The sequence below is a fragment of the Tachysurus vachellii genome, chromosome 3 (assembly GCF_030014155.1).
Source record: "Tachysurus vachellii isolate PV-2020 chromosome 3, HZAU_Pvac_v1, whole genome shotgun sequence".
Taxonomy (NCBI): Eukaryota; Metazoa; Chordata; class Actinopteri; order Siluriformes; family Bagridae; genus Tachysurus; species Tachysurus vachellii.
In genome coordinates this window covers 14,758,597-14,783,778 of record NC_083462.1, presented here as the reverse complement: position 1 = coordinate 14,783,778, position 25,182 = coordinate 14,758,597, and the positions used below count along the sequence as shown (strand labels likewise).

The 25,182-nt window shown below is 38.3% G+C and overlaps 4 protein-coding genes across 6 annotated transcripts; all 4 read left to right on the top strand.

Annotated features, from left to right (window-relative positions):
* The first annotated feature begins 516 nt into the window (after positions 1-516).
* pbxip1a (pre-B-cell leukemia homeobox interacting protein 1a) lies at positions 517-10,794 on the top strand. Of its 2 annotated transcripts, XM_060865909.1 has the most exons (11): positions 517-729; positions 4,136-4,226; positions 5,493-5,577; positions 5,684-5,757; positions 6,172-6,889; positions 6,982-7,209; positions 7,343-7,366; positions 7,972-8,003; positions 8,173-8,235; positions 8,382-8,544; positions 9,933-10,794. In XM_060865909.1, exons 2-11 carry the CDS (start codon positions 4,161-4,163, stop codon positions 10,754-10,756), a joined length of 2,277 nt encoding a protein of 758 aa, XP_060721892.1. In that variant the 5' UTR covers positions 517-729; positions 4,136-4,160; the 3' UTR covers positions 10,757-10,794. The 2 variants fall into 2 exon arrangements, with proteins under 2 accessions (XP_060721892.1, XP_060721894.1); XM_060865911.1 differs by lacking the exon at positions 7,343-7,366.
* A 1,172-nt stretch (positions 10,795-11,966) lies between these two features.
* On the top strand, positions 11,967-13,237 carry s100a11 (S100 calcium binding protein A11). Its single transcript, XM_060865912.1, has 3 exons — positions 11,967-12,111; positions 12,424-12,577; positions 12,890-13,237. Exons 2-3 carry the CDS (start codon positions 12,449-12,451, stop codon positions 13,022-13,024), a joined length of 264 nt encoding a protein of 87 aa, XP_060721895.1. The 5' UTR covers positions 11,967-12,111; positions 12,424-12,448; the 3' UTR covers positions 13,025-13,237.
* A 1,436-nt stretch (positions 13,238-14,673) lies between these two features.
* On the top strand, positions 14,674-19,130 carry s100u (S100 calcium binding protein U). Its single transcript, XM_060865906.1, has 3 exons — positions 14,674-14,829; positions 17,708-17,839; positions 18,086-19,130. Exons 1-3 carry the CDS (start codon positions 14,827-14,829, stop codon positions 18,425-18,427), a joined length of 477 nt encoding a protein of 158 aa, XP_060721889.1. The 5' UTR covers positions 14,674-14,826; the 3' UTR covers positions 18,428-19,130.
* Positions 19,131-19,279: 149 nt separating this feature from the next.
* Positions 19,280-24,644, top strand: s100s (S100 calcium binding protein S). 2 transcript variants are annotated; one of them, XM_060865908.1, is made up of 4 exons: positions 19,280-21,360; positions 22,859-22,941; positions 23,125-23,278; positions 23,980-24,644. In XM_060865908.1, the coding sequence occupies exons 3-4, from the start codon at positions 23,126-23,128 to the stop codon at positions 24,166-24,168; spliced, it is 342 nt and encodes a 113-aa protein (XP_060721891.1). In that variant the 5' UTR covers positions 19,280-21,360; positions 22,859-22,941; position 23,125; the 3' UTR covers positions 24,169-24,644. The 2 variants fall into 2 exon arrangements, with proteins under 2 accessions (XP_060721891.1, XP_060721890.1); XM_060865907.1 differs by lacking the exon at positions 22,859-22,941 and adding an exon at positions 22,663-22,718 and having other exon boundaries at positions 23,980-24,643.
* The last annotated feature ends 538 nt before the right edge of the window (positions 24,645-25,182 follow it).

The following is a 25,182-nucleotide window of genomic DNA, read 5'->3' as shown; positions in this document are numbered from 1 at the left end:
GATTCACTGTCTTGAGCTGGGAAAAACGAACAAACAAACAAATAATCCTTTGATCCATTTTTCAAAAAAATTTATTTTTGTTTTGAAAAAGCAGTATTTGGTGTTAATCATTATAAACCTCTAACATAAACTACAATACCAACTAATATTTCAGATTTGCCTATAGAAGGAGAAGTTATGCCTTATTCTGTACACACATTCTGTACACACTCATTTGGTTGCACTGAAGTTTTTCTGTCTTCACTGCACATCCTATAGTCATTTTGTTTTATTATTACAGAGAGGAAGAAAATCTAACTTGTTTTTTGTCCCACTGATGTAATATCAGACTAATATTATTAGCTTGAGACAGTCCACATGGGAAACCCCAACAAATATAGCCCTTTGCTATGCAGACGTGTCAGTTCAGAGCTGGAGGACGTGTCCCAATCCCTGTGTATATATAGGACACACACACACATGTTGTGATGCCACTTTCTAGTGTGCGATAGACCAGAAGAGCTCATACACTGTCTCTCACCTGTAACTGTCCATCAACAGGAGCACCAGGCTGTATAAACGACCTGATTGGCTGATTCCTTCTGACGTCACTGGACACTATGCGGCTGTATGCGGAACGGAACTCGGAATTCCCGAAGTTCCCAACTTTGGACACATAAACGCATCAAAATCATTGAAGCAAAGAGAAACTAAGAGAGAAGGATTCGGCATTTGCATTTTATAAATACGGTATGATCATTTAAGGACTGGAATGAGCTACAGTCCACAACGAGCCGCCCAGAAGCCTTCATTTTGTGTGTCGTGTCTGTATAGTGAGACAGTATAGCGTTGGGATACAGATGTATAGTGAGACAGTATAGTGTTGGGATACAGATGTATAGTGAGACAGTATAGTGTTGGGATACAGATGTATAGTGAGACAGTATAGTGTTGGGATACAGATCTATAGTGAGACAGTATAGTGTTGGGATACAGATGTATAGTGAGACAGTATAGTGTTGGGATACAGATGTATAGTGAGACAGTATAGTGTTGGGATACAGATCTATAGTGATACTGTATAGTGTTGGGATACAGATGTATAGTGAGACAGTATAGTGTTGGGATACAGATGTATAGTGAGACAGTATAGTGTTGGGATACAGATCTATAGTGATACTGTATAGTGTTGGGATACAGATGTATAGTGAGACAGTATAGTGTTGGGATACAGATCTATAGTGATACTGTATAGTGTTGGGGTACAGATGTATAGTGAGACAGTATAGTGCTGGGATACAGATCTATAGTGAGACTGTATAGTGTTGGGATACAGATGTATAGTGAGACTGTATAGTTTTGGAATACAGATTTATAGTGAGACTGTAGTGTTGGGATACAGATGTATAGTGATACAGTATAGTGTTGGTATACAGATGTATAGTGAGACAGTATAGTGTTGGGATACAGATCTATAGTGAGACAGTATAGTGTTGGGGTACAGATGTATAGTGAGACAGTATAGTGTTGGGATACAGATCTATAGTGATACAGTATAGTGTTGGGATACAGATGTATAGTGAGACAGTATAGTGTTGGGATACAGATGTATAGTGAGACCGTATAGTGTTGGGATACAGATCTATAGTGATACAGTATAGTGTTGTGATACAGATGTATAGTGTTGGGGTACAGATGTATAGTGAGACAGTATAGTGTTGGGATACAGATCTATAGTGATACAGTATAGTGTTGTGATACAGATGTATAGTGAGACAGTATAGTGTTGGGATACAGATGTATAGTGAGACAGTATAGTGTTGGGATACAGATGTATAGTGAGACAGTATAGTGTTGGGATACAGATCTATAGTGATACAGTATAGTGTTGGGGTGCAGATGTATAGTGAGACAGTATAGTGTTGGGATACAGATCTATAGTGAGACAGTATAGTGTAGGGATACAGATCTATAGTGAGACTGTATAGTGTTGGGATACAGATGTATAGTGAGACATTGGGATACAGATCTATAGTGAGACAGTATAGTGTTGGGATACAGATGTATAGTGAGACAGTATAGTGTTGGGATACAGATCTATAGTGAGACGGTATAGTGTTGGGATACAGATGTATAGTGAGACAGTACAGTGTTGGGATACAGATCTATAGTGAGACAGTATAGTGTTGGGATACAGATCTCTAGTGAGACAGTATAGTGTTGGGATACAGATCTATAGTGAGACAGTATATTGTTGGGATTCAGATCTATAGTGAGACAGTATAGTGTTGGGATACAGATGTATAGTGAGACAGTATAGTGTTGGGATACAGATCTATAGTGAGTATAGTGTTGGGATACAGATGTATAGTGAGACAGTATAGTGTTGGGATACAGATCTATAGTGAGACAGTATAGTGTTCGGATACAGATCTGTAGTGAGACTGTATAGTGTTGGGATACAGTGAGACAGTATAGTGTTGGGATACAGATGTATAGTGAGACAGTATAGTGTTGGGGTACAGATGTATAGTGAGACTGTATAGTGTTGGGACACAGATCTATAGTGAGACAGTATAGTGTTGGGATACAGATGTATAGTGAGACTGTATAGTGTTGGGATACAGTGAGACAGTATAGTGTTAGGATACAGATGTATAGTGAGACAGTATAGTGTTGGGGTACAGATGTATAGTGAGACAGTATAGTGTTGGGATACAGTGAGACAGTATAGTGTTAGGATACAGATGTATAGTGAGACAGTATAGTGTTGGGGTACAGATGTATAGTGAGACTGTATAGTGTTGGGATACAGATCTATAGTGAGACAGTATAGTGTTGGGATACAGATCTATAGTGAGACAGTATAGTGTTGGGATACAGATGTACAGTGAGACAGTATAGTGTAGGGATACAGATCTATAGTGAGACTGTATAGTGTTGGGATACAGATCTATAGTGAGACAGTATAGTGTTGGGGTACAGATGTATAGTGAGACTGTATAGTGTTGGGATACAGTGAGACAGTATAGTGTTAGGATACAGATGTATAGTGAGACAGTATAGTGTTGGGGTACAGATGTATAGTGAGACTGTATAGTGTTGGGATACAGATCTATAGTGAGACAGTATAGTGTTGGGATACAGATGTACAGTGAGACAGTATAGTGTTGGTATACAGATGTATAGTGAGACAGTATAGTTTTGGGATACAGATCTATAGTGAGACAGTATAGTGTTGGGATACAGATCTATAGTGAGACTGTATAGTGTTGGGATACAGATCTATAGTGAGACAGTATAGTGTTGGGATACAGATGTACAGTGAGACAGTATAGTGTTGGTATACAGATGTATAGTGAGACAGTATAGTTTTGGGATACAGATCTATAGTGAGACAGTATAGTGTTGGGATACAGATGTATAGTGAGACAGTATAGTGTTGGGATACAGATCTATAGTGAGACAGTAGTGTTGGGATACAGATCTATAGTGAGACAGTATAGTGTTGGGATACAGATCTATAGTGAGACAGTATAGTGTTGGGATACAGATCTATAGTGAGACAGTATAGTGTTGGTATACAGATCTATAGTGAGACTGTATAGTGTTGGGGTACAGATGTATAGTGAGACTGTATAGTGTTGGGATACAGATGTATAGTGAGACAGTATAGTGTTGGGATACAGATCTATAGTGAGACAGTATAGTGTAGGGATACAGATCTATAGTGAGACAGTATAGTGTAGGGATACAGATCTATAGTGAGACAGTATAGTGTTGGGGTACAGATCTATAGTGAGACATTGGGATACACAAGTGAAACTGTCTGAATGTTTCTTTTTTCATAACGCTGCTTTTATTATTATGCTAATCTGCGTGTCATTGTATCCCAGAATGCTAAACTCGTTTCCTCGGTAAGTGACGTCGTGTTCATGTGCAGTACTATTGCTGCATTCGACTTTTGTGGAAAGTGGGAAGTAGGAACATCCTTATAGGATTTTCTGTGCTCGTGTGTTTACATGCGTCAGCTGGTCTGACGTCACCGCTGAACTCGGAGGTTGAGGAGAAATGCTTGTTTTTTTTTTCTTTCCGAAATTTAGAATTTTTATCTGTGTGCAGCGTTTAAGTCCATGTTAATGTTGATATTTTGCAGCTGCTGAGTCAGTCACACTGAAGTGATGTCAGATAACAGCAGCAGCAGCAGTGGGTCATCCAGTAACAGCTGGACCCTCCTCTCTCCTGAGGCAAGGACACAACACACATCATTACTTTTATTAAGGAAGATATTATATAAAAGAATGGGACACATTTGGTTAAAAAATTTCTTCTTCTTACACTTTTAGACCTTTAGATGCTTGTTTTAGTTAAACATGTTCTAACTAATCACTTATTATCAAACTGCACTTTCTTCATTTGATCCTGTTTATTTGATCTAATCGCAATTAAATATTAGATAAAAACAATTAAAGGACATAATCAAATCATACAGCAACATATTTTAATCGTTATTTGTGCACAGAACATCTTATAGATGTTGATTCATGGTTGTTGTTATAGGGTGTGGAAATTATTACATTACTTTCATTCTTATGTCATCAGACCACAACAAAAATACAGTTAAATCAGTAATTGCAGTTAAATATTTGTTAATATTCAGTTAAAATCTAAAAGGCAGCCAGAACAAGACATGAATGGGGATGTTTGGTGCCCCAGGACTGAGCCTATAAATGAGTTATGAATGTTAAAGAATACCATGTTCTTAAAGAACAACATGGTTTCTTTCACTGTCAAGATTTACAATTAGTAATTCGAGCTGTTAGGAATCACAATACAACTTTAGGCTCAAAACAATGTATTTGATTAAAAATATTTTGAAGCCAGCGCTGAGCTCGAAACATCCTCAGCGGTGTCGAGGCCAAAGAGCTGGAATGTTTAATTGTAAAAAATTGGAATTATTTTTCTGTAATCTTGTAATAGACAATTTTCACTAGTTGCAAAATGGAGAAATATGAATCTATTTCCCACTCTGTGTTCCAGTTCTAAGTTGTATATTAGTTCTTTACAGCTGAATAAGTTTAGACTTGTACAGATGATTTTAGCTATGTCCATATAACACCCTCACTCATACAGTTAACTAATCAGCCAATCATGTAGCCGTACAATGAATAAAATCATGCAAATACAGGTGAAGAGCTGCAGTTAGTGTTCACAGTAATCATCTTTTTTCTTAAAGCATGGACTGGTTGTTGGTTTCAGACACTCTGGTTTGAGTATTTCAGAAACTTCTGATCTTGTGGGATTTTCACATGCAGCAGTCAGTTTACACAAAATGATACAAAAACAAATAAACAAAAAAACATCCTTAGATTACCTCCGTCTTTAACTACAATCTATAACATTTATGTCTTCATATTTTTATGTGTAGTGCATTGGTTTAGGACTAATGTAGAAACTGAGAGAGGCTAACATGCTGTATTGTGAAAATTCAGAGAAGCATTTATTTATTTCAGGAAGCTGCCATTGACACTGCTGGACCAGTAGATGATGGAACAGAGAGTATTGGTGATGTACCAAGCCTTTCAGAGGAAGTTGCAGGTTATCTTATCAATCCAGCACCTGCATGTCATCTTATTAAACACAGTTAGATTAAATGAATAGACGTATGAATATAATCTGTGTTTTACACCTCTATTTATCACAGGAAGTGCCTTTGAGGTGAAACAGAGTGATAGTGAAGCTGCACTGGAGACCATCTTGTCAGAAGAGGGCCACCAGGTTATTTCTAGCGATCATATTAAACCTTGCAATGTATCCATTATCTGTGAACCTACACTTAAAAACCTATAGTAATCATTTACATATTGTGATTTGAGTCAAATTTCGTTTCTTATCTCTGTTAATTTTCTGTTCTGTTCACATCTCTGTCCTGAATCAAAGGGAACTTGTTGTATCTACATGTAGATGTAGAGCTGAGGTCTGATTAGTGCAAAATAACATCAGATAAAATTCATATTTTACAACAAAGCACAGAACTTATACAGAAGTAAACAACACAGCAAATAACTGCTTAAGATATGAATGCTGATATTATTATAAAAGAATTAAAAAGTCTTTTATGTATTTAAACCCAAATAGTACATTTGTAAAGCAGATAACAGACATTTGAAATCATGTGAAATTTATTTGCAGGTTTGCCAAGAAACATCCCCAGAGTTATTTGAAGAGGGAGCAGAGTCTGGTCTAAGCATTGAGGCTGATTCTGAGATTTGTGCACCAGTCATCCATGCTACGATAACAACCTCTCCACCAGACAATGATCTGCTTGGAGCAGTTCCCTTTAGCTTAGCTACTGAGTCATCCCTCTTTCTTTCACAGGAACCTTTCCTTGAAACATCCTATGAAGAGTCTTTATCTGATGTGCATCCTACCTTTGATTTCTTAGCCAAACACTGTCCACTCCCTGAAGTTGGAGCTGAAGCAGTACCTGAATTTGTGGATAAAATTAGTCCTGTGTCAGAACCTACAGCTGAAATTGGTCCTGTGTCAGAACCTACAGCTGAAGTTGGTCCTGTGTCAGAACCTAATGCTGAAATTGGTCCTGTGTCAGAACCTACAGCTGAAATTAGCCCCTCCCCTGTTCTCCCCGAGTCTTCTTTCTCTGATAATACTGCAGATGTAAGCCCTTTATCTGGTGTTGGTCATGGCTCTGCAGTCCCTGTGTTAGATGTCCACACTGGGGTTAGCTCCTGCCCTGAAATTTTATCATCTAGTTTGTCTTCAAAAATGAATGTTAGCATTGCAGCTGAGAGTCCTTACCCAGAATCCCCTGCTTCCTCTGTCTTGGAAGAGAAAGAGCTTCAAACTGACAGAGAGGAACATAAATCCATACATGTTGCAAGGGAGGCAGGTACTGTGCTTTTAGTCTGACTTTCTTCTTCCTCACTACCACATTCCCATCACTGTCATTTTTAGGCTCTTATTTCATCCTGTTTTGTTAAGAATCCCTTGGTGCCGATTTGCCGATTGAGCATCGAGAAGAGGACAGAGGACTACGACAGAGACGTCTACGCTCTCTTGAGGAACTGAGACAGAGCTCAGATGAGGAAGATGTGGAGGAAACCGAATTTAAGCTTCCAGACAGGAAAGAGGAGAAACTTGGCTTTTCGCTGAGCCACCTGATCATTGGAGCTCTGGCACTGTTGTGTCTCGGCTCCTTTTTTTTCTCTTGTGAGTTCTGCAGTTATGTTATGAATATTTTCAAATACCAGTCAAGACCATGTACATCTTTTTCCAGATTCTATGATTTTAGAAATAATCTGTAAATTTCCGGGTGTTGCTTTATCTTGTGTTGCGTCTCCAGGTATCACATTTGACCGAGCCGGTGGTAGGTACAGCTAGATGGCAGTGTAAGCTTGTGCACTGTGTGCAGGTAGAGGTCTCCCTTTAGAGCTGATTTAGGACCACTTTAACACATCTAACCATTCCTATGACCTCTGCTGAAGGAAAATACAAACTTGGACCTAGTTCAGAGACAGAGGGACACTTCTACCAAAAACCTGTATGCTTAGTCTGACTGAATAACATCGGGTGCTCACATTGCGTCTCTCCTAACCGTCATTATAACCATGATGCTGTGTTTTGTGAACTGTGTAACTGATATACATGACGCTGTACACAATTGTATGGTGTCATTGCCTTGTGTGAGAGCATGTTGAACCAACTTTTGGAAAACAGTTGTATGCACTTACATAATTGTTGTTTAAACAACTGTTAGCTGTGTCAGTTAGGATTAATGATGAGTATCAGTGCTACAAACCTTTTTATTTGATGAAGCAAAGCACTGGAATTCTGTGGCACTTTACTTACATTCAACTTTTTATGCAACTTGATTCTAATTAATTTCTCTGTTCTTACCCTCTCTCTCTCTCTCTCTCTCTCTCTCTCTCTCTCTCTCTCTCTCTCTCTCTCTCTTTCTCTCTCTCCACCCAGATGACTTTGATGGGTCAGAGTTAAGTGACCAGGTTGAATTTTTTCTACGTACTACTTCATCTGTTCTACCTTCCTATGTTTGTCACATTATCAAAAAGGAGCCACATTTCTTAGATGATTTGTCTTATTGTTGGCTCTTTGTGTGGAAAATGCATCTTTTGCAGGTTTTTCTAATCAGTCTACCAATCTGTTCCACCCCAGGAAGTTCTTGAAAAACTTGTTGAAGAAAACAAGCAGATTTCCATACTGGAGGCCCAGATACAGGTTGGAATAACAGACTTGTTGTGTTAAGGTTCATTCTCATCTGGATCAGTTTTTTATGTAGCTTCAATGCGTAGGTTATTTCAACATCATTTTATATAATGATACTTTTATACGTATGTAATAATAAACTATCTGCAACTTCCCAGAAACAAAAAGAGGAATTGGACAGGGCGATGATGGCAGCTGCAGAGAGAGGAATCACAGATGAAGAACACGCTAGGATGATGGAAGAGTTGACTGCATTGCCAAGCCTGAAAGAAGAGTTAGAGGCACTTAAAGCTAGGGTTTCTGAGCTCAGCCAGCTCACAGGTACAACACAGCTGTTCTCAAATTTCATCTTTTTAACTAGTTTGTTTTAAAGATAATGACATTTCTTTAATAAGGCTTTGCATTTTGTAAACGGAAGCTAAAAGCAAGCAGCAATCACTTTAAAATTGTTTACTCAAGGTCAGGATATACAGTCAATCCTGAGCTTGAGTTTCTGATGAAGAATGAAGAATTTCTGTCTTCACATGGTTTCATTTGGGATTATACGAGCTCTTAAAAGTTAAATACATTGGCTACATTAAATTGCTCTGAGATGTGACCAGGGATTCGACTGACTGTCTGCATGGTGCCTTACAACAGTCTGGCAGCCCATGCAGTGCTGTCTCACACCCAGTGTTCCAGGAAACTCATCCCTCACCAGGATTATGTGTTTACTGAAGAAGGAATTCCTCGACCTCCACCTTGTCTTTTCCCATACATATTTGGCCAATGACCATTGTTTCGGTTTTAGATTTTAAACAGAAACTTTCTCTGGATCTGGTCCAATATTTACATCTGTTACTAGCTTCTCCACATCCACCAGGAATAAATTGGTATAAGCCAGGGAATAAACAGATCCTTTTGTTCTATATAAATTAAAATCAGTAACTAAACCTGTTACAATATTCAGCCATAACATTAAAGCCTGGTGAAGTGAATAACATTCCTTATGTTGTTACAGTGTCTTGTGTCATGGGGGATATTTTATATGTATTATATAGTCAGACCACACAGAGTATCACAGCTTGTGCAGCACGATCAGAGTGACCATGCTGACTCCTGTACACCACCAAAGACAATGACATGAGTGTCAGAACTGGACCATGGAGCAATGGAAGAGGGAGGCCTGGTTACAACAACACAATATTACATAGGTGGATTTAATGGTGTTGCTGATCCAAACACCTTTGGAAGAGGGTTGTGTAGATTTTTATATCCACTGTGCATTCAGTTAAAAATAAAAACTCAGGAAGAAAACATTCTGACAGTGTTAGGGTTGTAATGTTGGTGTATATATAATAAAAGAGCTTTTAGGTCTATTTTACACCCTGAATTACATTAACTGAATGAACAAAATAAAAATTTTATTGATTTTAAATTTGAAAAGGTAGCCATTATTTGGTTTATCTAGATTATCTAGATTTATCTATCTTTAGATAGCTCTAAAGTCCACTTCATTCAGTTAAATTTTAATTAATATCTTTAATAAATGGACTGAATATATGGATGTGTTTTAATGGATTGAGAGTTCATTTAAATAATCATTGTGTAGGAAGGAATGAAATATATATACTGATAATAATATATACTGGTGTGTGCTTGTATTATTTTATTGACTCTATGTTATGTCATAAGCATTGCATTTTTACATATTTTGACCTGTCTCTTAGGTGAGGAACCTTCTCCTGGTTTTGAAGGTCAAAGTCTAGCAGGGCCTGGTAGACAGTGGGGAAAAAAAGAAGAGCTCAAGAGACAGAAGATTCTCTTGGAACAGAGTAAAACACGGTTGGAAGGAATGAAAAAACAGGTCTGGCCCAAGACAAGGTTACGAGAAAGACTGGCTGAGATGCAGCAGAGGTTATCAGAACAGGTGGACCGCATAGGCAAGAAAGATGAGTGGAGGAGGAAGCACAAAGGAGGAGAAAATAGGAAAAATGAGTGGGGTGACGGTATCCAAAAGCACAAAGAGGTCTTAAAGAAGTACCATGACGAGTGGGCGCATAAGAAGACTGAGAGGAAGCTAGAGAGGGAAAGGAGGAAGCAAGAGAGGTCTTGGCAAGCCAAGCCTGGCCACAGGTATAAGCAGGATCATAAACTGCCCCAGAACCATGAATCTTCAAAAGACTTCTGGAAAGTTCAAGAGAAGAAGCTCAGGAGAAAACAAAATCCTCCTGAACACTGCCATGATGTGTCAGGCTGCACTGAAGAAGAAGGCCTTGTTCAGGTTAAGCTCTCTGATTTTCAGGGCCTTCTGGATATCTACCTGAACAAACTGCAAGGGCTCAGTGTGGAGAATAAGGAAGCTTTCCATCATCTTGTTGCCCAGTTTTTCCATGGTGATGTCTTCAGCCATGACAGAATGGTCTTCAGTGAGTTTGCAGAAAATGTGGCTGACATCCTGGAGGACCTGGCAGATGTTCTTGTGGATGATGATGTGCTGGAGGAGGAGATGGAAGAGTTCGAGAGGGAGGCGCTATGGCAGTTTGCTGCATAGAGCATCAAGTCCCAGACGTGCTGAGTCCCCCCCCCCCCCCCCCCAAAAAAAAAAAAAAAAAAAAAAAGCTACAAGTCCTAACTGCAGTGTGCTTGTAGTGTTAGTGTTAGTAAGAGGTTTGTTTCTGAAGTCTTTCAGGTCACACTCTACCTCTGTTCTTCAACACTTACACACCTGGTTCTTGCTTACTGTGTAAAACAGTAGTTACTTTAATGGTAACATTGCATTTTGCTGTAAAATCAAATCATCTTCAGGACACAACGATTCTGTTGCTCCTCATTAGTGACTGTGTTCATCTGCCCAGGAACATGAAGTAATGTGTGTGTGTGTGTGTGTGTGTGTGTGTGTGGGTGTGTGTGTGTTCATTTACTTTGGGCAACTTCTCTGTACCTGTTCACACTCATTCTAACTGCTCGATTGTCAGACTGGTTTCTGTCCTGTGTATATATGACCTTGTCATCAGATGCGTTGGAACTTTCTGAACGTTGTTGTTAAACTTTAATTATTACTTTGCATGCCAGCACTTTTAACTGATGCCCATTATTATGTTTAAATCTGAACAATTTTAAGAAGTCAGTTATCTGTGCTTCATCTTACTTACGTACATCACCAGCTTTGTGTATTGTAAGGTACAGAAGATTGTTGGGAGATTGTTGGGATGATTTCAATTAAACAATGGAGTTAAAGATACCTTGATAATTAGTTTTTCAATTTAATTGGAGTCTAGTTAGGTGAAGAAAATACCCACTGTATTAAATTTGTTCTCCAGTCTTTTAATAAATGATTATTTATTAAAGTTGGACTTTTTAAAGCCAGATTTGGTTAAGAATCAGACCGTGTTAGTACACTACAGTTGAGCACTCATTTCATCAGTAACCTCCTTCATGTCTGAAATTCATTTATGATCATCCAGTGGCTGGCCTCGACAATAAATTAATAAAAAATCTAATACATTATAGTTTATAGAGTGCTTTTAAATAACAATACAAAAAAAATTATATTTCAATAAATTATTAAAAATATACTTCTTTAGATTAGATTTTTTTTCATCATTGCATCTAAGCCAATATTTTATTGTATTCAATGCTTATAATCTGCTTCTGGTCTAAATGTGTTTATAATCTGCACATTAAAAGAGTGTCACCATGGAAACCAATTGTGTGTTTTTATTTGCAATGGAAAGATCTGTACAGCAGATTAAAGCAGCTTCACCGTTTGTGGAATCTGAGTTTTGTTTGGGGGAAAAAGCTTGTTTTCCGCTGAGCTGTGCTTTAGGATGAAGGGAATAAAAGTGGAGCTGAAAATGGACTTAAACAGTAATTTGCTTGCTTCTGCTACAATACACAGCTGCCCAGGTAAAAAAAAAAAACTCTTTTTACTTCTTACTTCTCTCTCACTTTTCCAACTCTTTAAGGATATTTTCTGCTGATGTTATTTAATGAAACTGAAATGAAGATTCTTTTTTATTCCTTGTTTACTAATTGATCATACTGAATCTGTGTTGTTAAGAACGTGCCTATAGCTAACTGATTTTTTTCTGCAAACCAATTCGAACATTTTTTTTAAATGAACAGCAACTGATTTATTTTTTTGCATTGGCTTTGGGTATTAATTGTGACAGTAACTCTTATTAACTCTTGTGTTTGTATTATCGTTGCTTTGTGTAGTGTAAAACCCCTATTCCAGTTAGACATGGAGTCTGCCATTAATATCCTCGTGGCCCAGTTCAAGACGTTTGCTGCTAAAGATGGCAGCTCACACACCCTGAGCAAAGAGGAATTCCAGACCCTTGTGGCATCTCAACTACCGAACCTTGTCAAGGTCAGATGTAGTTCTTCTTTTAGTACTAATCATTTATTCCACAAGCTCCAGTATATAACAGGCGGTGCTTAATAGCCAGAGGAAGCCCAACATTAGTGAGTTTTGTGTTTTAAACCGTAGCTCGGTGCATCAGCTTAGTGGAGGAAGGTAAAAAGCCTTCATGTTGACTTCAACATAGCAATTAACATCAATGCACAGGCAGGAAAATGATACAGTGTCTTTATAAATGCAGGAATCTACAGCATTGCATAATTATAACCCTCTTGTTGATTAACTTTCCAAAAATGCCTCTTTTCTTTCTGAAACTTGCAGAATGCCGGTGATCCTGCAGTTATCGACCGTCTCATGAGCTCACTGGACGAGAACAATGACGGGGAACTGACATTTCAGGAATTCTGGCAGCTGATTGGCAAACTGGCAAGCACACACGGTGGCTTCAGCCAATAACTTTACGGGAAAACAATTTGAAATATCTCATTGACGCACGCAAGCAATTCAGGACAAGTGGAACCATGAGAGCTTCCCATCTAGCTCAAAAGAGTGTAAGTTAACCATTGACACCAACAAGAGATGTGAAATATTACGCTTTTGTTGTCTGAAGATTATCTTGGTTTTATTGACCTTATGGAGCTTGTAATAAAAGATTACATACTTATGGTATATTCAGCTCTTTCTTCTGTCTCTGTCTTGAAAATACTTTATATCACGACTACAATTTTATGGACTTACAGCCAAACCACATTCTGCCATCTGTGTGAATTACTGGAGAGGATTTCTATACCTGTATATACTGAAGTTTAAACTGTAAAGTTAAAGCAAGTTTGCTTACCTAATATTCTATTCACTCCTAACATGTACATTTATTAAATTATTAAAAAAACAACACCACCACTTATACATATGTATGGTGCCATAACAACCAGCATTCTGTGAAACTCGAGCAGCTGTAAGAAAGATTGTGACAAAAACCTCCCTGTTACAGTATTATACTTAATCTGTTTTTTTTTTTTTTTACTATTATCAAAAAATCTAAGTTATTTTGAATTTTAATATCTGAGTAATCTTTGATTTTTATTATTTAATCAGATGTTATTCTCAACACAGTGGCCACAATTTTGTGTGTTTATATTTGCCACTAAAATTATTTAGTAATAGTAAAACTCATTGTTTCACAACACAGAGGCTTAGTAACAGTTTATGAACATTATGGGCTTAGACACTGCGCATGTGCTAAAGTAATACAAGGCTGTAACTAAACCTACCTTCATTGCCCAACCTGCTTAAAAATTAACTACTGATTTGACCTAATAAACATAGCCATATTTTTTCATGTGCTATGTGCAACTTCTGTGCCCTGGGGCTTGACCAGGAAGCTCTTTTGTTCACCTAACCTAACCTACTCAAACAAAATAAGAGGTAGGTCTGAACAAAGGCATGACTGTTGTTTACACACACCGACACAGACAGGTACAGCCACACCCTCAGGTATGGTAACACACACGCACACACACAGACACACACACACAAACACCAGGAACCGTGCAGATAGTGTAGTACAGTAAGTAGGATCAAGAGATGCATTTCTACCTTTGAATGAAATGCTACTGCAGTGTGAGACACTTTTCTCCAACCTGAAAGTAGGATTATTTTCAGGTAAAGTGACACTGAACACAGAGTGGTTGAGGGTCTTAACTGCTGAGCCTCAAGTTCCTCTTAAACAGCAAATACTTCTGCAGAGGGGAACCAACAAAAATGCCTGTCCTGATAATGTGTAATGATCAGATAAATCTGGCATCTAAAGAATCTGTCCTGTTCCTCAATGAGAAACTGCTGTGACTCCAGAAGAACATCTACATGTTTATTGTGCAACTGTAACACACACACACACACACACTCTCTCCCTTCTGGATTGTATATCATAGCAGCTGTAAACGGTAATGTTACTAAACCACAATAACAACAAAAGTGTCCTGTGTTGAGAATCTAAAAGCTTTTCCCTGTCAGTCTTCCAGTTTCCCCCCCCACATTAACACTCCAGTCCTTCACTCCCATGTTCACGCCCTCTGACTTGTCAGCGAGGGAGGAAAAAAGTTCAGAGAGAAGAAAAAAAAAAACCAAATCGCGGAAGAGATTGTCTCCAGTCCTTCTAGTTTGACAAGTTTTTTCTCCTAGTTGCTAAAGAGGAGACTGGAAGGAAAAAGAGGTGTAAATACACGGTAAAGTCAGTGCCCTGTGTGCCGGAGTGTTTGATGGTAAGTGCCCCTCTGTGCGTTTTTCTCTTTGCGGTACTTTGTGCCCAGATTTGTGCGGCTTTTCCAAAGCGCAGTTTGATGGCGGTTTTAAAGCGCCACGTTTTCGATCCGCCCTTTTCTCCAGTGCAGAACTGACCTGAGACCTGAGAGTCAGGATCAGCCTTAAATATCACACTTTAACTGTACTTATGCTTTATTAATGACTAAAGGGTTTACACTAAAGTGTGATCTGCTTTGTTGTGGAGTTTAATATGGCGAACAGAAGAGAAAGTGTTTGTTCAGGAATTTCCTCAACATGGAACTTTCATCAAGCAGAATGTGATCTACAGCATTAAAGGCTTCATTTACTGCCGTATTAACCTGCTGAAGACAGTTGTACTAATAGACTATTAATAAGAAATGACTATTACTTATTATTATTATTATTATTTGTATTATTATTATTATTATTATTATTATTATTATTATTATTATTATTATTATCTCATGAAAGTCTTTTCCCAGCAGAAGATGATGTTATTCTGTCTCACAAATGACACAAATCCTCTTAAATCCACTGTGTGTTCCTCCTACACACTTCTCTCCATAACAGACATGTCAGAGAAAAACACATGGATTTGAGTTTAGAAAAGAAGTCTGTTGGATGTTATATGCTGAAGACAGGACCATGCTGGCAGATCTACAGGCTGAAGAGTGTTAATCCTGAACACTTTTCTGAAACACTATTTTAGACACCACACTGTCTCCTGTCTGAAAAACACCACATGTCCGTCTTGGCCTGTGACCGGAGCGTTGAAGTGACAGCGCGCCGCCGCCGCTTATTTGTGCACCGCTTCAACTTGTTCTTGCGTAAATGTTTAATGGCGTGGCGGCTTTATTATCGTCCTTCAGCTCCTACAGTGTATCGCATTCGCCTCGGAGGAAAAGTAAATCTCCTTCAGTCCCCTTCATTGCAAAGAAACGAGAGCCCGCAAGGCTTAAAGTATATATTTAATGATGTGCCACACTGTGTGTGTGTGTGTGTGTGTGTGTGTGTCTGTGTGTGTCTGTGTGTGTGTATATGTGTGTGTTTTAATGCGATCTATAACGCTGATTAATAAGATCTGAAGCAGAAGAAAGATTAAACTGACTAAAAAAAATTGTGGTTGATTAGTGGCCTGATTGGTCATCAGGGGGAATTAGTGATAAACCGTTGGGGGTAAAAAGCAGAACTTTGGGATCATTTGCATATGATTGACCGGGTGTGTCCTTAATTATTTAACTGACCCCAGGACTGAAATAGCAGAGGTCACCAGCGGTCATTCTGAGACACCCAGAACAAACGAAGTGGGCAGAACAACTGTCGGTGACAGACCAGTCTTATGCCTTATCTCAGAAACATGAGACAGTCCCACGGCTGAGTTCAGAAAACTGTCATAAGATCACATTAAATAAAGCTATACAAATTGTCTTGTGTAAGGATCCTGGATCTCTTGTAAGGGTGTATCGCTGACTGTGAAGTCTGTTGGCTATCCAGTGAAGTTAGAACACCTAGAGAAAGAACTGGTGAAATGACTTCGTAGGATTTTAATTTCAAACAGATGAAAATCATACAGCTACAATAACATGGTTGGCTTGCTGACTGCTGTACTCAATCACAAATGGTTGGGTTTCATTGTGTAATCTTGAAGATGGTTTCCATTTCCTGTGCTATACGCCAGAGATTCACACGGTAGTGGCATGGGTCCTCTGGCAACCACTCTATGAAACCAAATACTTTAATAAGCAACTACGGTGGCATGTTCTCCCTTTGCTAATTAGTCTAATAGCTAAGTTTCCTGATTGGTTACCGTACATGTGCATATTGTTTCAGCCTGCAGGATGTACACTATTCCAAACTTTGACTCATCTATGTATACGACTTTATCTAGCAACCTCAAAGATAGCATTAAGTTTCATCTAACACGTCATGTTTGACAAACTCGGAGGAAGCCATGCGGAGAATTCCTGCTACTAACAAATGAATGATTTCTTTTCTTTTGTCCTTAACTGCCTGTATCACTTTCTGTTTCATTGTTTGTCTGAATTTCTGGCATGTGTCTTACTTGTTGAACTGACACTGAGTGGATTGAAGCATTCACATGCTCACAGCTACATAGTGGAAAGGGATGGTGTGATGAGATATGAATAATAGTATGTCAGAGAGTGACAGGAAAGAACAGCTAAATGAGCAACTGACCAAGAAGGAGAATTATATATAGGTAAACAGAGAACATGTTCAGAGCATCTGGCTTGCAAGCTAGAGAATGAGTAAAAACGGTGTGGGTTCAGGTAATCCCTCAGGTAACACAAAGCGGCTGTGCAGTCAGGCCTTCAGGAGATCAGATGACCTATCACAGATCAGGAGAGTCATTGAGGCGACTCCCTTCTCTCATCCCTTATCTGCAATCAACTGTCAGCCCTTAGATCTCCATACATACAACTCACTTCACTTTTCTATTTAAACCAGCTGAAGTATCTAATGTTCATCGCTTACCAAGCAGCTAAAGACCTTGAGGTTATACTGTACAAAATACTATACGGAAGAGCAAGCCTAAAGCGAGAAATGGTTGAAGTTCTTTGCTTAGCATTACATCAGTATATCAGTACATGTGTTAGAAATAATAATAGTTAAGTCACTTCAGCCTGTGAGCAAACATTTCTCCTCCAGGGAAGTTCGAGGGTCAGTTCCAGCCATTGGTGTAATAAACAATAAATAATCAATAAATGTTATTTTAGAGACAGAAGAACCTATTTTCAGGTTCTAGATTTTAAATCTTACAGATGTCTATTTCTAGCCTTATATAAATAACTATGTATCATTCATACAGACTAATCTTCTCTTCATGCTTGTGCCAAGGTAAGAGAAAACATGGAAGGAGCTATCAAGACAGTTGTGACAGTCTTCTTGAAGTCAGCAAAAGGCAAGGAGAACCTTGGAGGAAAAGACTTCCAAAACCTAGTGAAGAACCAGCTGAAGAACATACTGACGGTTAGAAACTGTTGGCTTCTTCTACAAATTCCAGACCTATTATTCAATCCCATTATTTACTATTCCGTCAACTCATGAAAATTGTGCAAATCTAGAGCAAGTGTAAACGTATACAAACTCATGTAGCAGCAGTTTGATGAGGTATTGTGAGGTACATATTAAGATTCTAAACCATTCCTTGTAGTGTTTTAAATGTTCTTGTCTAGTTTAACTTCAGGAGTGTAAAAACATGTCATTGTGTTACAGGATACAGATAGCTCTGAGGCTATCAAAAACATGCGCCAAGGCCTTGATTCCAACCAAGATGGAAAAGTCAGCTTCCAGGAGTACATGACGCTGATCGGATTTTTGGCACAGTCAGTCAGTCAGCAGTCTTGCACCAAGGAGACCCAGGTTGCGAGTTCAGGCCCAGAAACACAGGCAGGAGCTCCTGTAGCCTCCAAGGCTGAGCCTGAGCCTGAGATAGAAGCCAAGCCTGTGAAAGAGGAAGAGCCAGCCAAGGAGCAGGATGAGGCAGTTGAAGTGGTGGAATTGGTCGAGGAGGAAGAAAATGTAGAAGAGGTGGTAGAAATAGTGGAGCGCACATAGGCTCTTGAGACAATTGAAAACATCTCAAGACGTTATATATCCTTGTTTTTATTTCAGTGTATTTTTTATTATTTCACAGCTAACCAGATTTGACCAACACTACGATTTGTACCACTAGATTAAGTATAAACCACTTAATATTATTTGGAAGTCTACGTTGACCTTTTGTCTATGGTCTAACACAGTGCTTTTCAAACCGGTCCTCAGACATCTCCAGGTCTCCACACCATTTAGATTTCGGCCTACACCAACTCACACAACACTATGTGGAGCTTCTGAACTGTCATGTGAGGACAGTTTTGACAATCACTGGACTAAATAGACAAAGCTAACAAAATGTATATGTACATGTATTGTATTTTATCCATTTAAAGATTTACATTAACACGACATTACAACACGGATCATTAATGTGTCTTAAATGTGTTACACAGTACCTCTACCAATATGTTTACAATGCTTGTTTAATAACATGACCCTGGTGTTCTGGGATAACGGTACGCCCATAAATGACCCACTCACACAGTTTAGTTTTTATGAATATCTTTAAATTGTTTAGTCCTGGTACACTTTGCCTTGTTTAGCATGTGTGCTAACATCGTTTCACTGTTTAAGCTGACTAAATTGAGCTGAATTTTCATACCACTGCCATTTTATATGGACTCATTTGCATGACAATAAACAAAATTTTTTTGAGCATTTATCTCGTAGCCTGTGTGTTTACACTCTGCTCTTTTCTGCTCTGCCTAATCTAATTCACATCCTCATTATGTGCCATAGGCTCATTATCATGTGTATATTGTGTTCCTCTCACATTTAACTATCTTTGTTATAATGTGCTTGGTGTCTTAACAATAATGAATTCACAATTAAGAAGGTGTGCATTTCAACACTAACCACTTTACACCAAGGGATCCTGAAGTTATAGACAACTGACTTTGGGAGGTCCTTAAAGTAAATTAAGGTACTTGTTAAATGTTAACCATTGTTTAGACACCAAGCTTCTCATGTATTAGTTTTGTAGCAAACAAATGAGACAGGAATACATAATGCATGTTGGATAATGAGTTGTCTATCAGCTGGGTGTTTTTCGTGTGTCTAAAAGAACTGTCTCAACTAAGTTATTTTACATTTTTGTGAGTGTTATTTGTTAAAATAAGCTGTAGCTCACCAATCATCAATCCCCAGAGTAAAAAAGTAATAGAGACTCAATTAGACTTCAATCATATGTTAGAGGCTTTCAATCAGCTGTGTGAAATGGGAATTAATGAGACAGAATCGCTAATCCACCTGCTAGCTTATTTCACTTTCTGCTGTGTGTTTTTTTCACAGTGTCTGTGCCATGGCTGTGCTTCACACAAATGAATGCAGTCTATCTGTCTTATTCACTAACCACAGTTCCGGCTCTTCTTAACTGGGGCTTTAATTTAGTATACGAATAATAAAGAAGCATCTCAATAACCACTAAAATGTTCAATGTATCATTTGTATGTATGTATATGTATTTCTGATCAGTTACTGCAATTATCCATCTTTTACTTAACCATGTATGCTACTATACTACATATAAATATATAAAAGTCACCTTATCTGCTTTTGACAATGTCTCATAGGCTTGAAACTGGAAATATTGCTTAATTTAGAGTGATATATTGTTCATTCATTATTTTCATCTACTTTAAAGCAGTTTTTTGTAATGTCTGGAAAAATTGCTAACAGAATAGCTGTCTGCTCAAAGATCAGAGTCTTTCAGTGTATGTTAGAAAGTTTGTTTTTACAAAGACAGAAACAGTCGCTCGGTTTGAGATTTACTCTTCTTTAAAGTTAGCAACCAATAAAAACATGGTATATATAAACTCCAAAAGGCTATGTTTAATTAACACAAACAAATCCACAAATTATCACGAAACACATGTAGAACTGTTTTCTCCTTAGCTGTAATCCGTCATTTCAACTTCTAAAAAGTTTAGCTAGCACAAATAATCAGATAATGCTAAGTCAAACATATGTAAGTAGACACTATGGTGTGTTTGCTCTTGGTGTGGCTGAAGCTGTGACGTTGGGCTCCATGACGTTAGCATTATCAATGCACCACCACTCTGGAAAGCGATACGGGACACCACTGTGCCAACCTCCTCAGGTTAGCACTACAGTTGCTAACATCTTTTATTATGCAGCACTTGATGTGGATATACAGCAGGCATTGTGTAGAGCTCTTGGCTTGTATATACTCTACTTACATATATAAAATAGATTTGCTTTGTTCTCTGGGTTCTTCTAATGCCTGGTTCCTCTCACCAAACTCTGAGAAAAGATGTTTATTAAATAAAAATCTTAATAGCAAACACTCACATACCTGGCTGAGCATGCTCACTGCACGCCCCATTCCTGTTCAGATTATATTTTATCTTGATGATCAGAGTGTTATTTCGGACTTAACAGATCCTGAACTTGAGAATATTACACCAGAAATCTTCCTAGAAAGTCTACTAAAAAACTGCAGATCTTAATCAGATTATTGTTTATTTGTAATATCTCTCTAGTTAAGTTGTTTACACTTTTGCCATGCAGCTCGTTGGTTAAACATCTCTGTTGAAGCACATCTACACTGGTCATGATGTACAGCTTTAAAACTGAGATGTGCCATGTTGATTTAACAAACAATAAAGCACTCTAAAGCCATCGGTGTGTGTTGAGTTTCCTTGCATGATCAAGTAGGTGAACACAAGACAGCATGAAGGGCAGGAGGAGGGGATGATAGAGGAATGGAGAAACATAAGCTGGTGGAGATGTGCTAGAGGAGGGAGGGAATGGGGTGAAGGATATTTAAGACCTGGAGATGCTCTCTCCTCATCCGTTTCTTTGCTTCTTTCTATCAGTCTACATCTCTGGCTCTTTGTCACAGACGAAGGAGGCTCTTGAGGAACACTCAGGTAAGACAGATGACTGAAGGCTTTTTCTTTTCCAGCTCTTATCTGATGACTGCTCGTTTACATCATATGGGTAATGGGATATTACTAGCATTAATTATAATTTTGCAATTGTTAAGAACTTTGTTTTTTTTAATACCATTGTTAAAATGATCATGATTTGAGATGTTTACCATTCTGGAATCAGCTAAATACATTTCTCTTTTTAGATCAATATTCATCTCTGAGAATTACTTACTAAGTCTTCTTCACCTCATATCAGTTTGATCCCTAAAGATTTACAAACAGAAATAATAATTTAATATGATGTTTTCACTAAGAAACTATATCATTTCTATCCATGTCATGGTTGCTGTGGATTCTCATTGTGACTCTTCATCCTACAGATTTCAACCTTGCTAATTAAGATATCAGCAAAACGCCTGTATTAGTAAAAGTGCCATATTTCACGTTCTTGCTTGCTTCCTTGCCTAGTGGATGCACCAAGTTGCTTGTGCTGCTCCAACTTGAAATTGTGCCATTTATATATGTATATGTGTGTATGTGTGTGTGTGTGTGTGTGTGTGTGTATGTGTGTGTGTGTGTGAAATATTTTCATAGTCTTGGTGACATCATGAAGTACTCTAGACAGCAGCCAGCATTAAATTATAGTGGTGTGTTTTCAGTTCACACTGCCTGTAGGTGTTAGTTCCTCATCAGCATCCCAGCCTCCTGTAATGTATTAATGAGCAAAATTAGAGGGTGCAGTTTTTAACATGAGTTCTGGAGACACAGTCCTGAGCACATTGGTGTTATTTCTTAACCTTAATGAAATTCCTTCACATGCTCTACATACATGAAGAAAACAAATGTTCCAGCAGCTCGTCTTTACCCCAGCTAGTCTTTCACATTAGTTAATTGTTTATGATTAGGAGTCATTATCAGGAAACTGAATAAAATATTAAAACAGAATGAAGCACAATGGAGAAACCTTTTAACTTGAATAAATCTATTAACATTAAACCAGTCTAGCAGAACTTTGGGTTTCCTTTCATTGGAATATGTGTTAGTTTTTACTGAATGCTTCAGGTTATTTGGCCAGATTATATGAATGACATCTTCACGACTTATCTTCGACTGACAGTTATTGTTGGATCTCCTCTTGTGTAATATGGCCTCAGGTATGAAATTTCACAAGTCAGAATATTTGTCTGTCTCTGCAGTAACTCAGGTGACATGCTTGTGATTTCCAGGTGTTTCTTACTGTTTCCTTTTTCTTGTTTCTTTACTTGTTAATGAATATGTTTGTGTCTGTTATAATCCCAGTAGCTTGACAAGCCTGGAGACAGAAGAACCAAGATGCCACGCTCAAAATGTGATGTGTAAGAATGTTGTGAACCATTTTTAAATCTCTACCCAAATCTCATCTCTCTCTCTCTCTCTCTCTCTCTCTCTCTCTCTCCCTCCCTCTCTCTCTCTCTCTCTCTCTCTCTCTCTCTCTCTCTCTCTCTTTTTCTCTCAGTTTAGTTAAGAAAACTTGTAAAACTGTGAAGAATTATGGAGAAAATGTGATGCTTGGTCCATTTTAAGGGATCTATGACTGTGGTTTGTACCTTAATTTTACTAATTGGATATTGTGTTTTTGTCCCACCATCCACTTTTGTGCTTGTGCCATTTATACTGAGCTAAAGCTCCACCCATGCCAGTCATGTGACCTCACATGAGGCTGGGACAAGTGTACACCTCACTACTCTGTATTTAACCCTTGACCTTTTGAATGCCTTGCAGCATGGCTAAAGAACCGAGCACTAACCTGGAGAGCGCCATGCAGATGCTCATCAAGACCTTCCATAAGTACTCAGGGAAAGAAGGGGACAAATACACGCTTAGCCGAGGGGAGTTAAGAGAACTACTGACAGAGGAACTGGGAAACTATCTAGGGGTGAGAGGACACACGCATTATGTCTTACACATATAACAAACACAGCTGGTTTACTGGAAAATACATCAGACCAATTGTCAAAAATAAATAATTAACATATTTTTTGATATTCATTTCCTCAGAAACAATATCAGACCATCTACAGTCGAGCTATGTGTCATGTTACAACATGCCAAACATGCTCAAGGCATTTAAAGATACATACTTCAACTGCTTTATTTAACACTTCACCTAAATATCTCTCACATTAATGCTCATCCATTTTAAACCTATTTAAAATGGAGGTGCAAGGACATGGAGGTACAATAGCATGAGGTGATAAGTGTAGTCAAACTCTTCAAATTATGACAGGAATCATGTCACATCATGTCTCTTAAAAATACCAAAAATGGTGCCAGAAATCATACATCCAGTGTGTTCATAGTGGAAGCAATCAAATCGAGTCCCAATCGAACTATTTAATACTTTGCCAGTTTGTCATCCTCCTCAATGCCCTAAATAGATACAACAATGTCCCCTAAACCTGTTCCACTGGTTTATTTAATTATGGTTCCTGGTTTTTCACTTTCCTCCAGTTTTCACATCTGTAAAAAGACACGTTACATTCATTCCCATATTTCCTTTTCTCCAAACTCACACCCCCATCATCACTGAACAGAATCAACACTAACTCTGCTTCTTCCCATTCAAACATTTAACAGAATGCACAGGACAAGGATGCAGTGGAGCGAGTGATGAATGACCTGGACTCCAATAATGATGGTGAGGTGGACTTCACTGAGTTCATCATACTGATGGGGGCGCTCACTGTGGCCTGCAATGACTTCTTCCTTGACAGTCCAGCACCCAAGAACAAGCCTGAGTCAAAGGAAGGAGAGAAGAAAGAGTGATGAGGGGATGAGAATAGGAGGAGGAGGAGGAGAGAGAAATGTTTCAGGTGGTTTCTGTAACCAGGAGTGATGCTCTGAGAAGAAAACCGTCTGTTTTGAGCTATTAATTACTTGAAGTTTCTAATTATTATGCTTGTCATTACTCTGTGCTCTAAATACATGAAGACTTTCAGTAATTTTGCCCAAACCCAAATCCAATTCCCACAGAAGCAGAACAGCACCATGCAGCTGTAGAGACTTTTGTTTAAAGGAAATCCATCTGAAGGTACTAAGAAACATTTCTTCCATTTTGATGACTATTTTGGGACTTGATTTTATTGAAGTTCTGCATTAAGTCTAAATACATGAAAAAACACAGCTCTAGTACTCTGAAAACTTATTTCTTAAACATTCCTGAAATTAAACATCCCGAAATGGTTTGGGTTCAGAAAGGGGGAGGGGAGTAAACTGGAAGGACGATGAAGAGGGAGGGTGAAGGTGAGGTAATGGTGAGGATGAGGAAGGAGTGATGTGGAGGATGAGGTAAGGGTGATGGGGAGGATGAGGTGAGGGTGATGGGGAGGATGAGGGGAAGGGGAGGGTTCACTGTTTCACACCATTGATTAACAATGTCACCAGTGAACATTTCAATGTGTTTCACTTCTTTTCAAGGCCTATTTTGTAGCCTGTTTTGTTAAGTGTTGATATTTATCTTTATCATTATAATAAATGTCTAATGGATCTTCAACAGAATGAATTTATTGTGTATTTCTCATTAGGAATCAGTGACACTGTCTGACAACATAAAGACTTTTTTGTTGACTTAATCCATAAAAAATATAAAATTAACAAAATATAAAATCGTATTCTTTATATAACTATTAACTATTTATATTATATGAACTATTAATAATAATAAATAATAAAAAACATACTTTACATTTAAGTCCAGACTCCTGCTCAGCCATAAACACTGGTGCCTAATCACACACACACCCACACACACCCACACACACACACACACACACACACACA